The sequence below is a fragment of the Scophthalmus maximus genome, chromosome 9, assembly GCF_022379125.1.
Source record: "Scophthalmus maximus strain ysfricsl-2021 chromosome 9, ASM2237912v1, whole genome shotgun sequence".
NCBI lineage: Eukaryota > Metazoa > Chordata > Actinopteri > Pleuronectiformes > Scophthalmidae > Scophthalmus > Scophthalmus maximus.
Window position 1 is genome coordinate 10,022,172 of NC_061523.1, and position 18,356 is coordinate 10,040,527.

At 45.6% G+C, this 18,356-nt stretch overlaps 1 protein-coding gene across 4 annotated transcripts in view; it reads right to left on the reverse strand.

Annotated features, from left to right (window-relative positions):
* Positions 1-18,356, reverse strand: part of unc5a (unc-5 netrin receptor A) — a 126,247-nt gene that overhangs the window by 6,725 nt on the left and 101,166 nt on the right. For all 4 annotated transcript variants that reach the window (XM_035649684.2, XM_035649683.2, XM_035649686.2 and 1 more), the window contains 5 exons: positions 17,787-18,086; positions 12,592-12,679; positions 11,968-12,136; positions 9,638-9,871; positions 1,737-1,886 (listed from right to left, as the gene is read on the reverse strand). In XM_035649684.2, coding sequence (XP_035505577.1) covers positions 1,737-1,886; positions 9,638-9,871; positions 11,968-12,136; positions 12,592-12,679; positions 17,787-18,086 — 941 coding nt within the window. The remainder of the gene's footprint in view (positions 1-1,736; positions 1,887-9,637; positions 9,872-11,967; positions 12,137-12,591; positions 12,680-17,786; positions 18,087-18,356) is intronic.

Sequence of the window (18,356 nt, forward strand, 5' to 3'; positions counted from 1 at the left end):
TGAGCAGTAGCGCTGCACAGCACTAGATTCTGTCTGCCAATTCCTGCATCTTTCCCTCCGTTGCTCTATATTCATGCCTTGTTTGCATATCTCAAGAGAAGCAGACAGGTAAGTCTGAAAAAAACAAACAACAACATAAAAACAAAAAAAAAACAAAACAGAGCACACTAACTCCTCACTTCACCCTTGGTTAAACAGCTGACAAGAACTCAGTTTGAGAGTGAAGCGGGGGCTGCAGTTCACCCCGCCAACCAAACGGGGGCACTGTTACCCAGGTGGACATGAAATGGAGGGAGCTGGGCGCAACTCACCAAAGTCTTCATGGGGCCCCGGGGAGACTAAAGGCCTTTTTTGACCGCACTGCTGAAAGGGGAATAACACTTCCAAATGAACAAGCACAGTCCAGAGTAATAAGCCTCTGTTCTGGGAGCATTGTTGCTGCCACTGCTTGCTTGGCACAGCCCATGTGTGTTCATTGGGGACTTGGTGTTCAGTGCTTGCGTAGTTACAGCCAGAACACTTTCCAGTCCACTTTGATCAGCTCTTGTGTCTCCGTCGTCTGGCTGCAGTGCAGTGGACCAGCGGGCGTGCGGAGTGCAGTGGGCGTGGAGAAGTTCCAAGATTCGGGCTGTGAACGTCCAGGTATTTACATCCTGCTCTATATTTCATCTGCGCTGCCTTTGAGAGAGCAGGCAGCTAGGACAATCAATCGGCTCGCAGAACTGGGTTAGTGCACACACCCCGGCTCCGGTATGCACATGCATACACCTCGTGCGAAGGCACAAGTGGACAAACACAAACTATCCACAGGCGTGTACACACACCCAAAAGGTTCCTCAGAATCCAACAAATTACCTAAAGTTGCACACGGTGCCAAAAACAGAAACAGGCTATTGGACAGAGGAGTCCTGCAGTAACAGACTGAAAAATACTCCTTTGTGTGATCAACTGAAGCCAAACCCAAAAAAAAACTAATTAAAACTCTGAACCAACAAAAAATTCAAACAACTTTCCAGAGAGACAACTAGACCGTTGCTTTGTGTATGTCGTAATTTAATTCCATAATCACACTTGAGTGCATAAGTATGTTCATCGCACCATAATGGATGGTGAACTGGAAACGGTCAAAAACTTTAGTGTGAAACAACATCACTTCTCAACCACAACGGTCGCCATCTTGGCCATGTAGCACAAGGGGAGGCGACCGACAAGTTAGATTCAAATTTGTGAAAATGGCAGCAGAGTAAGGAGGACACACTTCGCCAATGGCATGGTAATTTCCACCATTTCCAAATGTTTTTTTTTTTTTTTTAAGTCAAGTGAGGAAAGCAGATATTTTGGCCAGCGACAATCCCGGTCGGGATTAACACACCATGCCAGTGGGTATACTATACACACAGTGTACTACAAGAACAGACTGACTGGAGAATCCCACGTGAGACACAGCACAACAATTAAAAGTTTGCTCCTGAAGAGCTATTGATTTTCTCAGTCGCCAACACGTACTCCCTTCGTCTTTAATTTCTCTGGATGGCCAATTTGAAATAACTAGACACAGCATGGATTTTAAATTGAGTATACAAAGAAAGATGTTAAAAAGAGCCCTGTAACACCTGATGCACAAATTTGACAGATTCAGCCAGGCACTTTGTATTGCATCTCTGTGCTCCAGCTCTGATCCGGAGTGACTCCCTGACCCCTGCAGGCCCCCCCCCCCCCACGGCCACCCAGCCCACCTGGTAGCCGGCTAGCAGCTTGCTCCTCCAGTGCGCTTGGGGCATGTCGTGGATGGACAAGCGCAGGTTGTGGTAGCTGTCTTTGAAAAGGAGGACGTGAGGCTCGTCAATCAGCCGACCCCCGAGCTGCCGCTCCATCTGCATCACCTCCTGATGAAAGAGAGAGAGAGGGGAGAGGCGAGAGGCGTCAGAGGAAACACATTTACCATCACGCTCACAGAGGTAAGTGGAAATGTGTAAAAAAAAAAACAACACATAACTGTGCAGTTTCCCGTTTCCACTGTCAGGGTGCATCACACACATTCACACACAGAACTGCATAGGTTGAAACACACACACACGCGCAGACACACACGACAGACACAGCATGAGCATGGGGCAGGGGTACAGTACATCTTAGGACAGGAAGATATTGTCCCCGCATGCGGCCGCAGCGAGCTGACTTTGATGTCAACACAAGGTTGATCCCTCGCCTCAGCGTGTGCGTCGGCCCAAGCTTCCAGCGGCTGCATTAGCATGCAAACACTCCAGCCATTCTGGCCGACGAGCTACCTGGGCTGTGATGAAGTCAGTGAACGAGCCATTTGTCAACCGCTCATTGTTCTCGCATGGCGAATCTCCTTAATTTCATTTTTGTCTTTGTGCCAGGAGAGATTTGTAAATGCATGCTTAATATTTTAATCTCTGTGGGACTTGCTCAGTGGACCATTTGTCGCCATCCAAATGACCATCTGGAATGGGATGATAATATCTGCAGCCTTTTCCTCTGATCTATCACTTCGTTTTTTGAGCCGGATGCCTTGTGCCGAACGAGTCCTTAATCCAGCACTTTGGATTGTGTTCACATGCGCTACCTCGCACTCCATTTCGGAGGAGCATATTACAACAGAGAGAAACAGACCTCTGAAATTAGCAGTGTGAAAAGACCTCAGAAATAAGATATGTTCCTTTAATCTGTCTGAGGAGCGAAACAAGATGGCAGCGCAGAGAAAACAGGCAGCCAGAATTGGCTCCGGAGTCCGGGAGACAAATCTCAAAGACAACGGCTCCAAGAGGGAGATGTGTGTATAGATAGCGGCCATATGTTGAGCCCTGCATGCCAGCGCGGTTGCCTTTGGTACGATTTCAGCAAAAAAACATCTAATTAATGTAGAGAATGGCAGTAATTTCTAACTGCACATCACTGATTCAATTTTCTGCCCTCTTTCCCAGGAATGGGCTAGACTGATTCCAATTATAATGGAAAGGAAGCTGTTAATTATCCATTTGGAATCTCTACCTGCTGTTGTTATTTGACGTGCTCTCTTCTTCATTGAGCGAGCACTTTTTCCGTCTCAGCCCCCAGAATTGAATTTCCGTGTTTGTTCAGCGCGTTTCTAATTTTCATGTTTGCTTGATGCTTATGCTCCTTGTTAACGTGGATATTGTGCCCTCGGTGATTACCACCGCATTTACACTGGTTTATTCCTTACACCCGAGTTCCGCAAAACAATGGGAAGCGCCATGACCTGAGAGTAGGTGAGTAGCAGGAATGATCTCCCTACTGTACTGTCACGCCGGAGCCTTGTGATGTTACCCAGCCCACTTAGTCAGCGAGAGAAGGTCAGACAATGGCTCTAAATCAAAGCATTGAGGTCCACTGAGTTAATAACGGGGCAGTGCATTCTCCGCAGAATTAAAAGCCCTCTGCTATTATGTCTCTAATGCAGACAAAAGGCGCATTATGAGGGCTTTCAGAGAGGTTCATTTAACACAGTTCTTAAGTGCAATTATTTGTTGGAGACTATTAGCATTGCAAATTGAGGCTGGTGGACTTTGATCGGGTCTTTGACCTATAGCAGCAGATCTATAGGCCTGCAAGCAGGGGAAAGAGTGCAGAATGCCAATTATCTTATTATCAACACCGAGCGACTACAATGAATACTAACTTGCCTGTCTAGCACTTTGTCAGGTTCAAAGCTGACACGGCAGGATTACAATCAAACAGGGTCTAGGACATGGCACCCCGGCTATTCGACAGGGACGCCGAGCCCACTGAGGGGAAGGTACACGACGAGGGACGACACGCTCGCTCTCTTACAGTGTGCACATGTCCTCGCTTTCCAATGACACCGTCTCGCTTTTGTTTTGTTTGCGTGCGCCTGAGTGGCTGTGAGTGTGTGTGTATGGGAGTGTGTTTTTGTGCAGGGTTTTGGCATATGTTCTGGACTGAGAGAATAATGGCCCTCTTTACGCCCCATTATCCCGTTAACAAATGACAGTGTGAGCGAGCTAATTGATGAGAAGCTAAATTTGACCGTATTATTTACTCTTTCCGGGGGGAAAACAATGCGAGGTTTTGAATTAGTTTATCCAATCACATATTAATCATCAACCGGGAGCTAACATTGTGTCTCCATTCAGTAGAGATAAGAAGAGCCGTTTCTCCTAAGACGCCGTGACCCTGTACAGCTGCGGAAACATTAAGATGCATGAGATGGGCGAGAAGTTCAAGTACTGCAGGAGAGAAAAACCCCTTTTGTTCTGACGGAATTCGAGATAGCCTGTGGTGTGTGTAAAGACTGTGAATTTAGAGTCAGACAGAGCCAAGACCACCCCCTGGCATCCAATGAGGCTGGCTAAAGAGAGTGAGATAGAGCAGGGGAGGAGTGAAGAGAGCAGGAGCGAGAGAGGAGGGAGACAGAGGCAGCTTAACATTTGTGTCTCCGGGTCACCAAAGTGGCCGGCTTTAGCAGGAGAGATAACGGGATTACTGCAATCACGGCCACCGTTTTCTATGACTTCAGCCCCCTTCCCATCCCCACTCATCTCCCCCCGCCCCACCCCGCTCCTCACCCATCCCCTCATCCCCTCATCCCCTCATCCTCTCGGCTCGGACCACAGCTGGGACTGTGATGGACTGGGGACGGGCTCCACCAGGGAAACAAGAGACACTCACACAGCTAATCTCCTCAGGCTGGTGCTGACAGAAAGAGGTTAGTGGCTGCACCAAAACCCTCTTGCAACAAAAACAGCCAGCTGAAGAGAAACACACTCTCAACAAATGAAAGTACTAGTAGAGGCCTGTATATTCGTGTGTGTGTGTGTGTGTGTGTGTGTGTGTGTGTGTGTGTGTGTGTGTGTGTGTGTGTGTGTGTGTGTGTGTGTGTGTGTGTGTGTGTGTGTGTGTGTGTGTGTGTGTGTGTGTGTGTGTGTGTGTGTGTGTGTGTGTGTGTGTGTGTGTGTGTGTGTGTGTGTGTGTGTGTGTGTGTGTGTGTGTGTGTGTGTGTGTGTGTGTGTGTTAGTGTGTTTGTTAAACTTGACTGGATCAAAGCTGCAGATGACAATATTGCGCTTTCCTCACAGTAAGGTCAAGCTCTTACATGTGGTCTACTCTTATTCTGTCATGGTGTGTAATAAACTGATTAAGTAAACTGGCTCCGACAAGGATTCTAATATAAAGTTTGATCAGTCAATTAGTCAAGCTACATGTCAACTGAAACACAGAGTGATACTAAGCGCTTTCATATTTGAATATTCTCATAAACTCATCCTAACCCCCACCACTTTTAGCAATGCCAATGTCCGCGTGTGCTTAAAAAAATGTGCATTCATAGCGATGATCCATTTTCAGAGCTGCTCTTTTCAGGCAAACGCATTTGTTTATAGAGAGGAGCCTGGCTATGTGGGCTCCATAAATCTGTGTATTTGTCAGCAGGATGTGACAGGCTTTTCCTCTCTGACTGAGAGTCTATCAGTCTGAGCTCCAGTGGCCGTGCCCGCTACAGTCAACTCTGATTAATAACTACAAATAGAAGGGACTGGTCTGCTCCAGTTATAAATGGGGACTGCGTTTGCAAGGAAAAAGATGCACATTGCGGCTGATAAATCACGGAGCGGCACAGGAGAAAAACAGCACACGGGGAACACAGGAATATAATATGGAAACAATTTCTCGGCTGGGCACAGTGATAAAGCTCACTGTCTTGTTTAACTTAATGCCAGCAATTACTGGGCTATGCTCTTCTGCTTCTTTTCCCCTTGAATTCCTTGCCAGTAACTATTCTGATGGAGGAATCACAGAAGCTGATCGCGGTAAACTACGTGTGCTGGTCTCCTTTAATACATAAAAGCAAAAGCTTTCCGCTTAAATACAGTTTGCTGCTCAGGAGCTATAGCGAGCAAATGTCATAGTGGCGGCACATAAATAGTTTATGGGTAATTTTAAAGGCAAAAAAGAATAACAGGTCGAGGTCACGCAGTGTGCAAAAGAATCCGGGAGCCACTACTTAACAAGTGAGACATCAATTGAACAGCCGTTTAACAATGGAACGCTCATTTTTTTACATCCAAGAAACAAAAAGCTGAATGCAGTGGCCTCATTACATGAATATTGATGAAAGCGTAAATCCTGTCATCTGAAAATAAAGCCACAACATTTAATGGGGGTTTTTTGGGGGGGGGGGGGGGGGGGGGGCGCATTTGAGTCCACATAGAGGATTTGAAACATTTCATGGTCGTTGAAGGTCACGTTAAACTCAATAGAGGATGATTTCACAAAACAAGAGTCTGAAGCTGTGACAAAAAATGCTAAGATGCTGATGTTACACAGCTGGGTTGTTGACCGTTCATCATTGTAGTTTACCATGTTAGCGAGACATTATTTGCTAATTCACACTAAACACAATTAGATCTGCGGTCATTAGTTTTCACTCATTAAAACAATTAATTGTTTCAATTGTTTCATTGTATTTTCGACATGTAAGACAACCTTGAGTGTCTTGAAAGGCGCCCTAATATAAAAGCAATTGTTGTTATTATTATTATTATTATTATTATTATTATTATTATTATTATTATATCCGATCAAAAACCAAAGTATTGGACACATAAATAATGTGACCTGATGATGGCGCTAGAGGTGAAGTCAGAAGATCACCAAAGTCATGACAACTCATCTTTAAGTCCCCGTGGATATCTACAGGAGATAATTCAGTCTGGATCAAAGTGGTGGACCAATTGACAGACCGCTAACATGGCTAAACAAATTCCCACATAGATTTTTAGATAGATTCGTTTTTGTAATAAAATATAAATAAATTCTCATTTCTCAAACATTTTACTGCTTCATAGAGAGTAGCCGACTTATGCTTCACCCTCTGTGAAAAATAAATCTGACAGAGAGTGGGCGGTTTATAAATGATTCCGCGTGTTTCTTTTAACAGTACAACACTATACTTACAAAACGCAAAAATAAACAGACACATATTTTGTTACTGTTCCACTAAAATTGGATTACGCTCATGCATCGGCGTGTTTTGCCCTTTGTATGATAAGCCGACAGATTCTGAATATCACAGCTAAATATTCCAAAAGAAATGCAGCAGCGTGTCCCTGTATCCTTAAAGCGCACCTTTTGTCGGCGCCCTTCCAGTTTAATTAGACGCTGGTGTTAGGTCTGTCTCTGTACCGAGTCGGAGGCTCGGTTCACTGCAGGTGTTTCAGTCAGTTGTGGGATGGCAGAACATCAGTGGCGCCTTCCCACAGGTCTAGCTGGGAACAAGCGAGTGCACGGCGAGGGTGCCACCAAACGCTGATCATGTCTCCTCTGCTGCTGCGCCAGCCTTGGCTGGGCCCATCAAGAGTGGGACACACATTAAATATTAACTTAATTGGTCCCAGCAGAGTCCTGCTAGCGTACGGCAAGCATCAGACGGAAATGTCACCGTTTCCCCGGAGCCCCCACACACTTCGGATCAAAGACAATAACACTGGTTCTAATCTGCTGTAATTGGGAGATAAGAGATTGCACGCAGCAGCAGCGTGCATGCATGCGTGTGCCTGTGTTTGTGGGTGTGTGTATCCGTCAGTCCCACTGATGGAGGCTTGTCAGAGCAGACTTGACAGCCAGCGATGGGACTGGAGAGATAACCTCCAGTTCTCCCTGCCACTGAGCAGTCAACAGAAGAGGCACAGAAATGCTTTTTCTGTTGACTGCTCAGTTCAGGGTTTTTTTTCCCATCTCCCATCAGAAGTACAGACTGTTTAATGCATGGGAAGTTGACTTGTCTGAAAAAAACATAAAAAAGAGGCGCAGTGCCTCAGAGGGCTGCATGTACTGTCATAAAATTCACATGTGCAGAAGGTGTAGTCCCCGCATCTGCACAAACCTAAAACATGCTGCTGTGCCACCACACTGTGCCACCTACTGGGTACTCCACCGCTGTTCTGCACAACAATTATCTCTTAATGGTAGCCATAGAGAAAGTCTAATCATAAATGGTGCATTTTAAAGATAGTGATTAGTGATTAGACTGAACCTCTCCAGGGAAGTTTAATCTCCACTCAAAGTGGTTAATGTACTTGCTAAATGAACTGCTGCCTCCATTATGGCACCAAGAGCAGTGTGAAGTCAAGATTACTAAACAGTTTGGGCCATGTTCTAAATCACTCACTAAAAACTACAGAACCCAGGAGACGCAGTGGCTTACCACAGGACCAGGTTGTGTGAGAGACGGGGAGCTAATGCACTCAAGGGTGCCGGGGGAGCCGCGGAAGTATGGCAGCACAAGTGCTGGAGTCAACAAGCTCAGATGTCCTTTTCCCTGACTAAGAGAGCGGGCGAATGGCAGAACAAGAGCCCGCCAGAGGCGGAGAAAGAGAGCGAGAAAGAGGTTTTGTGCACCAGCAGCCTTCCTGCATCCAACAGGACACACAAGGTCATTGGCAGTCACACTGCAGCAAAACATCACAGGGTCACTCAATGATCTGGATGTATAAAGACAGCTGTTTCACTGGAACTGTTTGGGAGCGAGCAAACAACAAAAACAACGACAAAAAGTACGCGTTGTACAGTCCTTACCTTATGTATGCTAAATTTTACATTTATTCCTACACTAAAACACAGTAGACTGTCAGACAGCAATTTTCCTGAACACTCATGTAATCATGCAATAGCTGTCAGCGAGAGGCGGATAGCGGCAGAGGCAAAATTGAGCCCCAAAAAGACAGATGTAAGCCAGGAGGCTGTGGTAATTCCCACCCCACAGCTACAGCCTGTGCACAGTTCTCATCTCATCTCCTGCTCCGTGAATGGGAGAGTGCTAATTTCAGCCCCATTGTTTATGGCCCACAGCTATCCATAGATTGTGCCGGCGGCGAACCTCTGCACAAGGAGGTCAGCCATTACAGCCGGCAAGAGTGGACTCGAGTGGGAAGTGGCACTTGTGGCTGTAGGTTGTGTCAGATGAAGAGGAACAGCTTGCAGTGAGAAAGAGGGTGTGGAGAGAAAGAGAAAGAGCGCACGGGGGTGGGGGGTGGGGGCTGGTTGCTGGGAAAAGATTGGGACGGGCTCTCCTTTTAATTTACTAATTAACCATGCAAATGAAATCTTAACAGGCTACTCAGAGGCCGTCCTCGAGGGAGGGAGGAAGGCATTAGTGCTTGATTATACTCTGTCCGCGTGGAGAGCAGAAAAAGGGAAGCGAAATATGCTGTTGAACAAAGTGATGGGGACCTTCTAGGGCCCACGGCGGCTGGGCCAGACCACTGACAGCATGAGAGAGAAACAAAAGCGTCTTTGCCGGCATGCACACAAAAAAAACACAGAGATTGCACAGTTTACCATGATTAACCTGGACATATGAATTGTTTCGGTAGACTCGGGGGGAACGTCTGCTTCACACATCACACATTCTTGAACTGCACATGGTGAAATCAAGCCTGCAGTATTGTTCAATTTACCATGGCTATGCCTGCCTCCTACATGTCTTCACTGCTTCCCGCTAACCTCCCGATGTGGCAGACAATGCCATTACACACGGCGGTCTGCCCATCACTCAGATGATGCCAGACCACCCGATCCTCTGCGACCTCAGGCCCTGAGAACCTGCCAGCCAAACACAATAACAGGCGGCACGTACCTTGAAGACGTCCTGCGTGTCGTCCATGCAGTACACCCTGATGTTGTACTCCAGTGTGGAGCAGTAGGCGTCGGAGAAGAGCACCAGCCTCAGGCGCTTGGCGGCGCCCATGTGCAGGGACTCTCCCACCAGGGCGAAGGTGCCCAGCTGCTCGGAGAAGAGCCGGCACGTCTCGGCCTCGAGCTGGCAGTAATAGGGCTCCGACACCAGCTCCTCCCCCATGAGTAGGACATCCTGGTGGTGAGGCAGAGTGAACAATAATGAAACAAGGTGTGTTTGGAAGGTCAAGCACCCACTTTAATTTGGAGGGAAGGGTAATGCGTTTGCCTTGGGTACCTGGTATGTGCATGTGTGGGTTTGTGTTCATAAAAGGCTTGTCAGGGAAGTATTTTTGTGCAGAAGCAGGCCCCAAACTCTTATTCTTCCTGCTGAGTGGCAAGTCACATCTAAGCGAAAGGTATTAAAGGTAATGTTACACAAGTGTCTGGGTAGAGGTTTAGATCAGGGGCAAAATGGAATGCTCTGATCTTGCTTCAAATTCCCTTTTCACCGCAGCATGTTCACTCCATACTGACATAAAGCCACACATCTCCTCATACAAAGACACACATCCTATAGAACACCATCAATTTACTTAATAATGCATGAACGAGTTACTCAATTGACATGAAACGAGACTCGGATAGATTCCTGGCAAGAATGGATGGTTCTGGTGAAAGAAAAGACTGGAGGTGCAGTCAATATTGGATTATTGGGATTTACAGAATTTTCTTTCAGCCTTTGAGATTTGTTAAGGACAGTGAACACAACTTGCCAATTTATCTGCAAAACAACACCAGTGTCTGATTGTGAAGAGTGTTGAAAAAAAAAACATGACAAAAGGCAGTACCGATTAATTGGAGCTGTAATTGGCGATGGATAAAAAGAGGACATAAAAAGGATTTTAACGTGTCAGAGAGGCGACATGTCTGGTTTTTCTTACTTTGTTACAAAGCAGACGCGCTGTGTCACATACGCATCTGTAATAAAATTGACAGACTTGTGAAAATATCCCATCCCATCACAGTACGAGATGGTTTTATGAGATAATTCCACCGCTCTCTGGGCTAATTTGATGGGGACAAATTGGACCCAAGGTGACGAGATTTCCTCTAAAATCCCATCATACCAGTTGACTGACTCTTCCCATTAGCCGATCAAGCTGAAGAGAGCATTCCGCCTGCCAAATGCCCGGCGAGCCCCTCTAGGATCGATTCAACCAGACACGAGCTACATCAATAGAATTAGTATTGACACGATTCATTTGCTATGCAACCACAATGGAGTCTCATTTTTTCATCATCTAAATATTTCTTCAAAGCCGAGCAGAGAGAGAGGTGGCTCAATTACATCGCCGAGCGCTACCTCCATGAGCAATTCATTTCTCCTACTGCGGCGTGTCCCTTTCCACCATTCCTTTACATCTTTTTCTGCTTTTCTAAACCATATTGCCGATATCCCCCGCCTATTTCTAGTCATTCCTCTACATCTACATCACCTGCTTGTCTTCTTTCCCTGTTTCGTGAACCTGGCACTTTTTCCTTTGGTGGCCAGGCAGTGAGGCCGTCGGGCTATATTTGGTCCAGCCGATGATTAAAAGTGCTGGTCTAACCTCTGCTTCAGACAGGCCAATCCATCCAATGGACACCCCACCGCCACCACACGCGGGAACGCTGAATAATTTATGCACAATATCGAACATGAAAAAAGACCTACTAACAGTCAAAAGCCCATCAGCACCCTCTGAACCGTCTGTCTGTCTGTCTGTCTGTCTGTCTGCCTGCCTGCGTGCGTGCGTGCGTGCGTGCGTGCGTGCGTGCGTGCGTGCCAAATGTTGTTTCCCGCTCTATCCTGTTGAGTCTGGCAGTTGTGGTAACTTTCAAATTTCATGGAGAGGAAATGGGGAGGGATCTCTGTAATTGGATGCAGTGGTCAAAGCTGGTCAAGGGGCACTCAGAAGAGTACTTGGAGGTTCAGTAATTTGCTTAGAGAATTTCTGTTTTTTAGAAACATGTTGCCTAGCAACAAAGCTGGGGGAGAGCCTGCTCTTCAGGCTTTTGTTCCAGCCCAATGAGAAAACACCTGATGGTCAATACAAATCAGAGCCTATGGAGTGGATGAGTGCTGGGCCAGAACTATACTGCCGCTATACAGCTCTGAGAGCCCTCCAGTGCAGGTTTCAAGTCACTGATGAGCAAGTTCGTACTTTTTGAAATGAGTTCAGTAAGGCTTTACAAATTCACTGGGTAGAAAACTTTGTCTTTCTACTGGAGTTTCAGTGCTGTGCTCACCTCCCAAGTGCCCTCGTAGTTCTGCTTTTTGAGGCGGACGGCCCAGTTATCCAGGCATGCGTCAGAGCAGTGGTCCATGCTGAGGATAACCGGCCGGCTCAGGACCACCCCCGGAGGGCCACAACTCACAACGGGGCTAAGCAGGGTCTGGCAGCCGGCCAGGGGTAACCTACACCGGGGAGAGAAGGCGAGAGGCAGGGGAATGGATCGAGATGAGGAGCTTTTACTCATAGAGTTATTAGAGAGAATTTACAGGTCTCTTGTAAGCGGGATGTGATGCCGGCACCTCTGCAAATTATCTAGCAGCTGAGAGGATGATAAAAGCCGGCTGGACTCGCGGACAAGCTGGACCAAGTTGTGAGTGACTAATAACAAAACATCACAGCATGCTACAATGACTGTGCCTTCGGAGACTGAAAGCAGCAAGCCAGATAAACAGTGCTCTCCAAACAATCCATCCGACTTAAATAGTACACACCCTGGTAAAAGGCTGCGTTATTTATTTACATCCCTCCTCCACAGCACAGACTTAGGCCTTTCCTAATGGAACAGTAGAGCATCAAAACAAACAGCCAAGTGGCATCCAGGGAAGACTGCCAGTTAGGCAGTGTTACAGAGACCCACCTTAAATCTTCCTTCCTCTGAACAGTGAGATAAATCTCATAGATCTTTCCTCTGGGGATGGCCTCGGGAGGAATGAGCAGACTGATTCCTAATGCAAATAACAACAAAGGGAGAGAAGGGGTTAGGGAGAAGGATGAAAGGGTTTGCAGTCTCATTTGTTCTGATTGAACAACACTTTTGTCGTCTCACAAAAGGAATCTGGCCCACTCGACAAAACTGTACGGCTGCAAATACAAAAAAACAAATCTATTCTGAAGGTCAGAGGCATCCTCCGCCAGGTGCAGGAGATGCAAATCTCTGCACCGGCAGCCGACGCTGCACACGTCCCCGCGGTCGACAATTAGCTGGGACAAAGGCGCACGTTGCATCGCAGTTTAAATGTCCTCCGTCTGCCACCAAGTAGATAATTGAGACCATGGAACAGACTACTCCAGGAAAATTGCACTTCCCCAAGGGAGTGGAGGGATGTACCTTGGAGAAAAGAGAGAGCTATTGAGGTAGTTTGAGTGTTGTGGCATTTATGTTGTGATCCTCATGCCAAATAGGCCACTTAGAATCCTATTTAATGTAGCACAAACAGCGGCTACGTGACACAATCCTTAATAGTCTGTGGATTGTAAACAGGATCTGTTTACCATAAAAACATCTGTTTGAATAAGGCGAAGGTGCCTGCACGCTCATAGACGAGTCTGAATCGATAAACCAAGTCTTCCACGTACCTGCTCGGAAACTGTGCTAAATGACAGCAGCCTTTATTTCTCTGTTTGAGTGAATGCATGCAAGCGCTGACTTTCTTTTTCATTTATTTAATCCTGCGTCCCAATGAGAAGACCGGTGCCAATGTGCGGTGTAGTCTACACAGCTTTGAGTTAATCCGGGCATACAATAAGGGTAAGGGAGCCGAACGGTGCCAGAATAAAGACAGAGAGGGAACGAAAGGAAAGCGGGAGAAGAAAGACCTTTTCTCCCACAAGATGCTGGCGCACTGGCGCCGTCATCAGCTAATCTGGGCAGCGCACAACGAGCCAAAGTGAAAAACACTGTCCTCCAGAGTAGTTAGAAAAACTCTGTACTTCCGCTAATGTGGAGAGGGGAAGCAAAATACGGGACTAATGATGGTGGGCTTCTTATCCTGCTGCTATAATTGGAGAGCACTTTGTTGCGGGTGTCTGTCCATGTAATTGCTCCGTCGAGAAAGCAGATAGCACAAAATTTGAAAAAGGAACACATTTCTGAATGAGGTCTTTCAAAACGACACAAAGTTTTCCCGGTTCCGGTTCGGCCGCTCTGTTCTTTATTCCCTTGCCTGTACACTGCATGATGTACGGCATTACTGCGACGAGGCTCGCGGCTCAGTGTAGCTCTGCTGAGTCTGAGGTGCTTAAGAGTAGGCCTACTTTGCTACTGTTTCCATTCGAATAAACACTTTGCAGCACAGTAGCAGCACAGTTGGCGAGATGTGAGGACGCCAAACACAGGAGATCTGCGGGCGTTCTTGATCCCCAGAGACGTCAGGTAAGAAGTCTTTCAGGATTTTGCTTTTAACTGACTTAAATGATGAAAGGATCACACACAACATTGTAAATAAGGAGTCATATCAACTGTCAACACACTCTTTTGGTTTCTGTTTCACTCTTACACTTATATAATGACATGCACATTTCTACGCTTCATTTTGTCTTGTTTGTACAATCTCAGGGCGAAGGAACGCTAACTTATTCAAATATACAAATTATTGTTAATACACTGTGACAGTTGTGTGTGTGTACGTGTGTGCTTTTTTTTCAAGTGCCGTACACAACTGACCCTGTTGTACGTCAGCTACAGATTCAACCAGCTCCATCATAAATGGAGCCTAAGTGGAATAATTTGCACCAGGTTGCATTTCCAGGAATCTTTCAGAGGAGAATGTAATTTGGCACACACTCTTCATTTTCACTTTGTTTTATTGACAAAGTATTTGACTGGATCATGCATTTTAGATATTAGTTTTTTTTTTGTATGATTCTGTTTTTCGACTAGTCACTTTTGAGATAAACAAGAGACCCATTCACAAACACATCCACATTAATCACAGGCCCTTTGCGTCTCGTCTTGTCCCTTATAATGGCTGTAAACTCATTTGTATCACAGGCAGAAATACAGCCGGTGCACTGAGCTGTTTTGTATGAACACTTTTATGTGCGTTATCCTGGTGCAAACCTATTAAGCGAGCCACATGCACCAGATTTAAAGGCTGAATGGTCTGGGTCGGCTTCAACAAGACAGTGAGACGTTTATGGGACTCAGCTGTTACTGATAAATTCCCCTTGTTAATGTCCAGTCAGGGACATTAAAGCAGGTGTAATAAAGTTTCTGTGAATGTTCGTTTTTATGTAGGAGCAAGGGCAGTGTATGAAATGTGCAATACAAACAAGCCCCACTTGTTCCCGCAGTATTTCTCAATTTAGCGGCAGATGTTAAATTGTTTGGATGGAACTTTTCTCGTTTGTTTGAAGTATGGTGGCAGACAGAACATCCTACAGAGGATTACTGAAATCTCCTTCTCCTTACACAACGCTGACTAATGTCACATTCACTGAAACAACGCCTCAGTAAAGCTTTTAACAGCCACAACTTTGATATCATAAGCGTTTTTACTCACTGTCTTCGCATCATAAGAGTTTTCATAAATCACATTTACAAATTACTATAGAAATAGACAAATATATATATATATATATATATATATGTTGTTGCCTTTTATTTTTGTTTTATTTCTCTATTTCAAAAATACCAAGAGCTGTAAAGAGAGAGACTATAGTGGACTGCAGAGTTTGAACCAAAGAGATTGTGTGCAGGTAGACACAGGACCAAAAAACCCTGAACCTATTGCTCGGTTCCTTTAGCTTGGACCAAGACTAGATCCATTGTTGTCTTTTAGCTGATCACGGTCACACTGCCTGTTCCCAAACGAACCAGGAGCTGCAAGCTTTAAGTAGTGGAATGTGTGGAAGCAAAGCAGAACAGCCACAGGATTTTCTGATTGTCGATACAGTAGCGAGGGGAAAAAAAAGTGAACCCTTTGGAATTACCTGCATTAATGAATAAAATGTTCTCAAGATATGATCACACTTGACTGATAACGCGCAAATCATCGTATTTCTATTATATATAGTCCGTTCAATCAAAGAAAACAGATTGCCGGTGTGGGTTAGAGCTTTTTTGACTCAAAAAGCAAAGAAAAAAAACTCAAACATTGTTGATACAGGCAGCATCTGCTAATGGGAAATATGTCTCACAAAAACAGATCTTAGATGACATATTACTTAAAAGTGTGGATTTGCATAAAGCTAGGGTTACAAAGTGATTTCAAAGAATTTTCACCAGTCCACATTTTGACGAAAAATCTCCATAAGTGGAGATGATTTAGTTCTGTGCTTACTCGTTCTACCAGTGGGCGTCCAGCTAAGGTGACTCCAACTTTAAAATGTAAAAAAAAAAAAAAATGAAGCCAAGAATAACAGCTAAAGGCGTGAAGGAATCATTGGAGCTGGTTAACATCAGATGACGGTTGCATGTCGCAAGGTGTCATGACATAGACACATACATGCCTGAAGTTTGCCAAAGAGACACTGAGACCCCACAACAGTACTGGGGAATGTTAAGTGGGCTGATGAGACTAATCGGGAGGAACATGCAGCACGACATAGTGGCCTAAAAAAGGGGGCACCGCATTCCACCATGAAAACATCCTCCAAACAGGAGCGAGCATCATGAGCTGGTGCTGCTTTGCTGAATCCCCAAGTTTATCAAGGACTCAGTAGAAGCTGGGTGATGTAGCGGGACAATGACTGTAAACACTTTTGTAATGGAGAATCACTTCAAAACAAAGTCCACTTTTTGGAGTTGCCCAGGGCCGAGCAGAGTTGCTGTGGAATTAACTCTGCTGAAGCAGTTCTGTGGGAGGAATGGTCAAACACTCCTCCTCATCACGAGCTTGTTTTAAGTTGAAGGAGTTTGCAAGGGGTCAATTGCTTTTTCCACCTGGACCCTCAGTGTGGAATGTTCAATAAAGACATGAAAAGATTATAATTGTGTGTTATCAGCTTAAGCACATTGTTTGCCTACTGTATACTTGTGACCACTTAATGCAGAAAACCAGGTAATTCCACAGTTAGCATACTCTTTCTTGCCACCGCATGCGATTGGCTCGTTTATTTCACGTTATCTGATTTAATCTTTGTTTAATCAGGCAATTTAGTTCTCCAAGCGAGACCTGAGAACAAGAAACAATCACACAAACACAATCGACAAAGCAAAGCAATATTAGCACCAATACAAGGGACTTATGCAGCAAAGGAATTAAGAAAAAAAACTGTGATAAGAATCATCAGATAGTGAAGCTTTTAAATCCCAGAGGGAAATGTAGCTCTCTCTAGTTTGAAGGCAGTTTGCAGTTTGTTCCATTTATATTGTGCAATGTGCCTTAAAAACAGTGCTGCCAATGTTGTTGTGTGCATTAGTGGAATCTCAGGTTAAAATAGTGTAATGTACAGTAGATACTAGATTCAAATGAGGAGAGTTGTGAGGGAGTTTGGAAGCTTTCACCACTGAGCTTCACGACATTAGATGGCTATTTCAACTGTAGTGAGGTCCATCCAACAGTTTCATGAACTTTTTCCTGAGGGGCTGTATGTGAGAATGCAAAAAAGGTCTACGAATGTTGCCTTGGACATTAAACATAAATTTTCCTGCCAGCCCCCCAGTAAAAATTCTGGAGAATGTCCGAGTGAGAAGACAGCAGTAAAATCTTTTGGGCGTGCTGATGACTGTAAACACAAACGCAGCTTTCCGCAGTGGAGTCATGTCCCCCTACATGCTCAGACACCATGGAATGATCAGGATATTTTGCTGCTGTCGTAAATGCGTCTGACTCGGACAATCTCCTGCTGCGTTTCGACATATTTGAAAGGCAAACTGAAAACAACCTATTATACAAAGGGTTTAAGGACTGGAGTGTTTATGGGGTTGAATGAATATCACAGTAGATCACTGTAGAAACATGGACCTGGACTCCCCTTAATTCTATCCAAGAATTATACGTTAATGAGAACAGGAACTGGATCAAAAGTATACGCAACATCTTTTTGTTTTTGGTCCAAACCAATTGAACTGAACTACAGGCGTCAAGTGAACCTGAGTGAAGGACCCACCTGTGTTGGGGATCGTCAGCCTCCCTCCCAGGAAGTTGAAGGTCCCATAGGAGGTGTTGGCCACATCGCGGGGCAGCGTTTTGAAGTAGCTCTGGGTGGACAGGCGGCTCACAAACTCCGCAGGGTCGGAGTTGAGCTTGCCATTGTGCATGGTGTGCGAGCCGTTGGGGAGTGGGTCCAGCAGAGGCCCGTTAGTCATGGAAAACTTCCCGGTGGTGTCATGGCGAGAGCGCAGGGTGCCTTGGTAACTGGTGGTGGTGGTTGTTAAATCAGGCTGGATGGTGAGCAAGTGGGAATTCTCTGTTTGAATAATAAGAAAAGAAAACAGAAAAAAAAAGCAAATGATGTGTGAATCTCCATGAGCGGCAATCAAGGCGGAGACAGACCTCACACTCTCTAAAGCCGTCGCAACACACACACAGAAAACTGGAAGAAACACAGGAAAAGACACATGGTGCACAGTACAGAACACACACACACACACACACACGGTGCACAGTACAGAACACACACACACACACACACACACACACACACACACACACACACACACACACACACACACACACA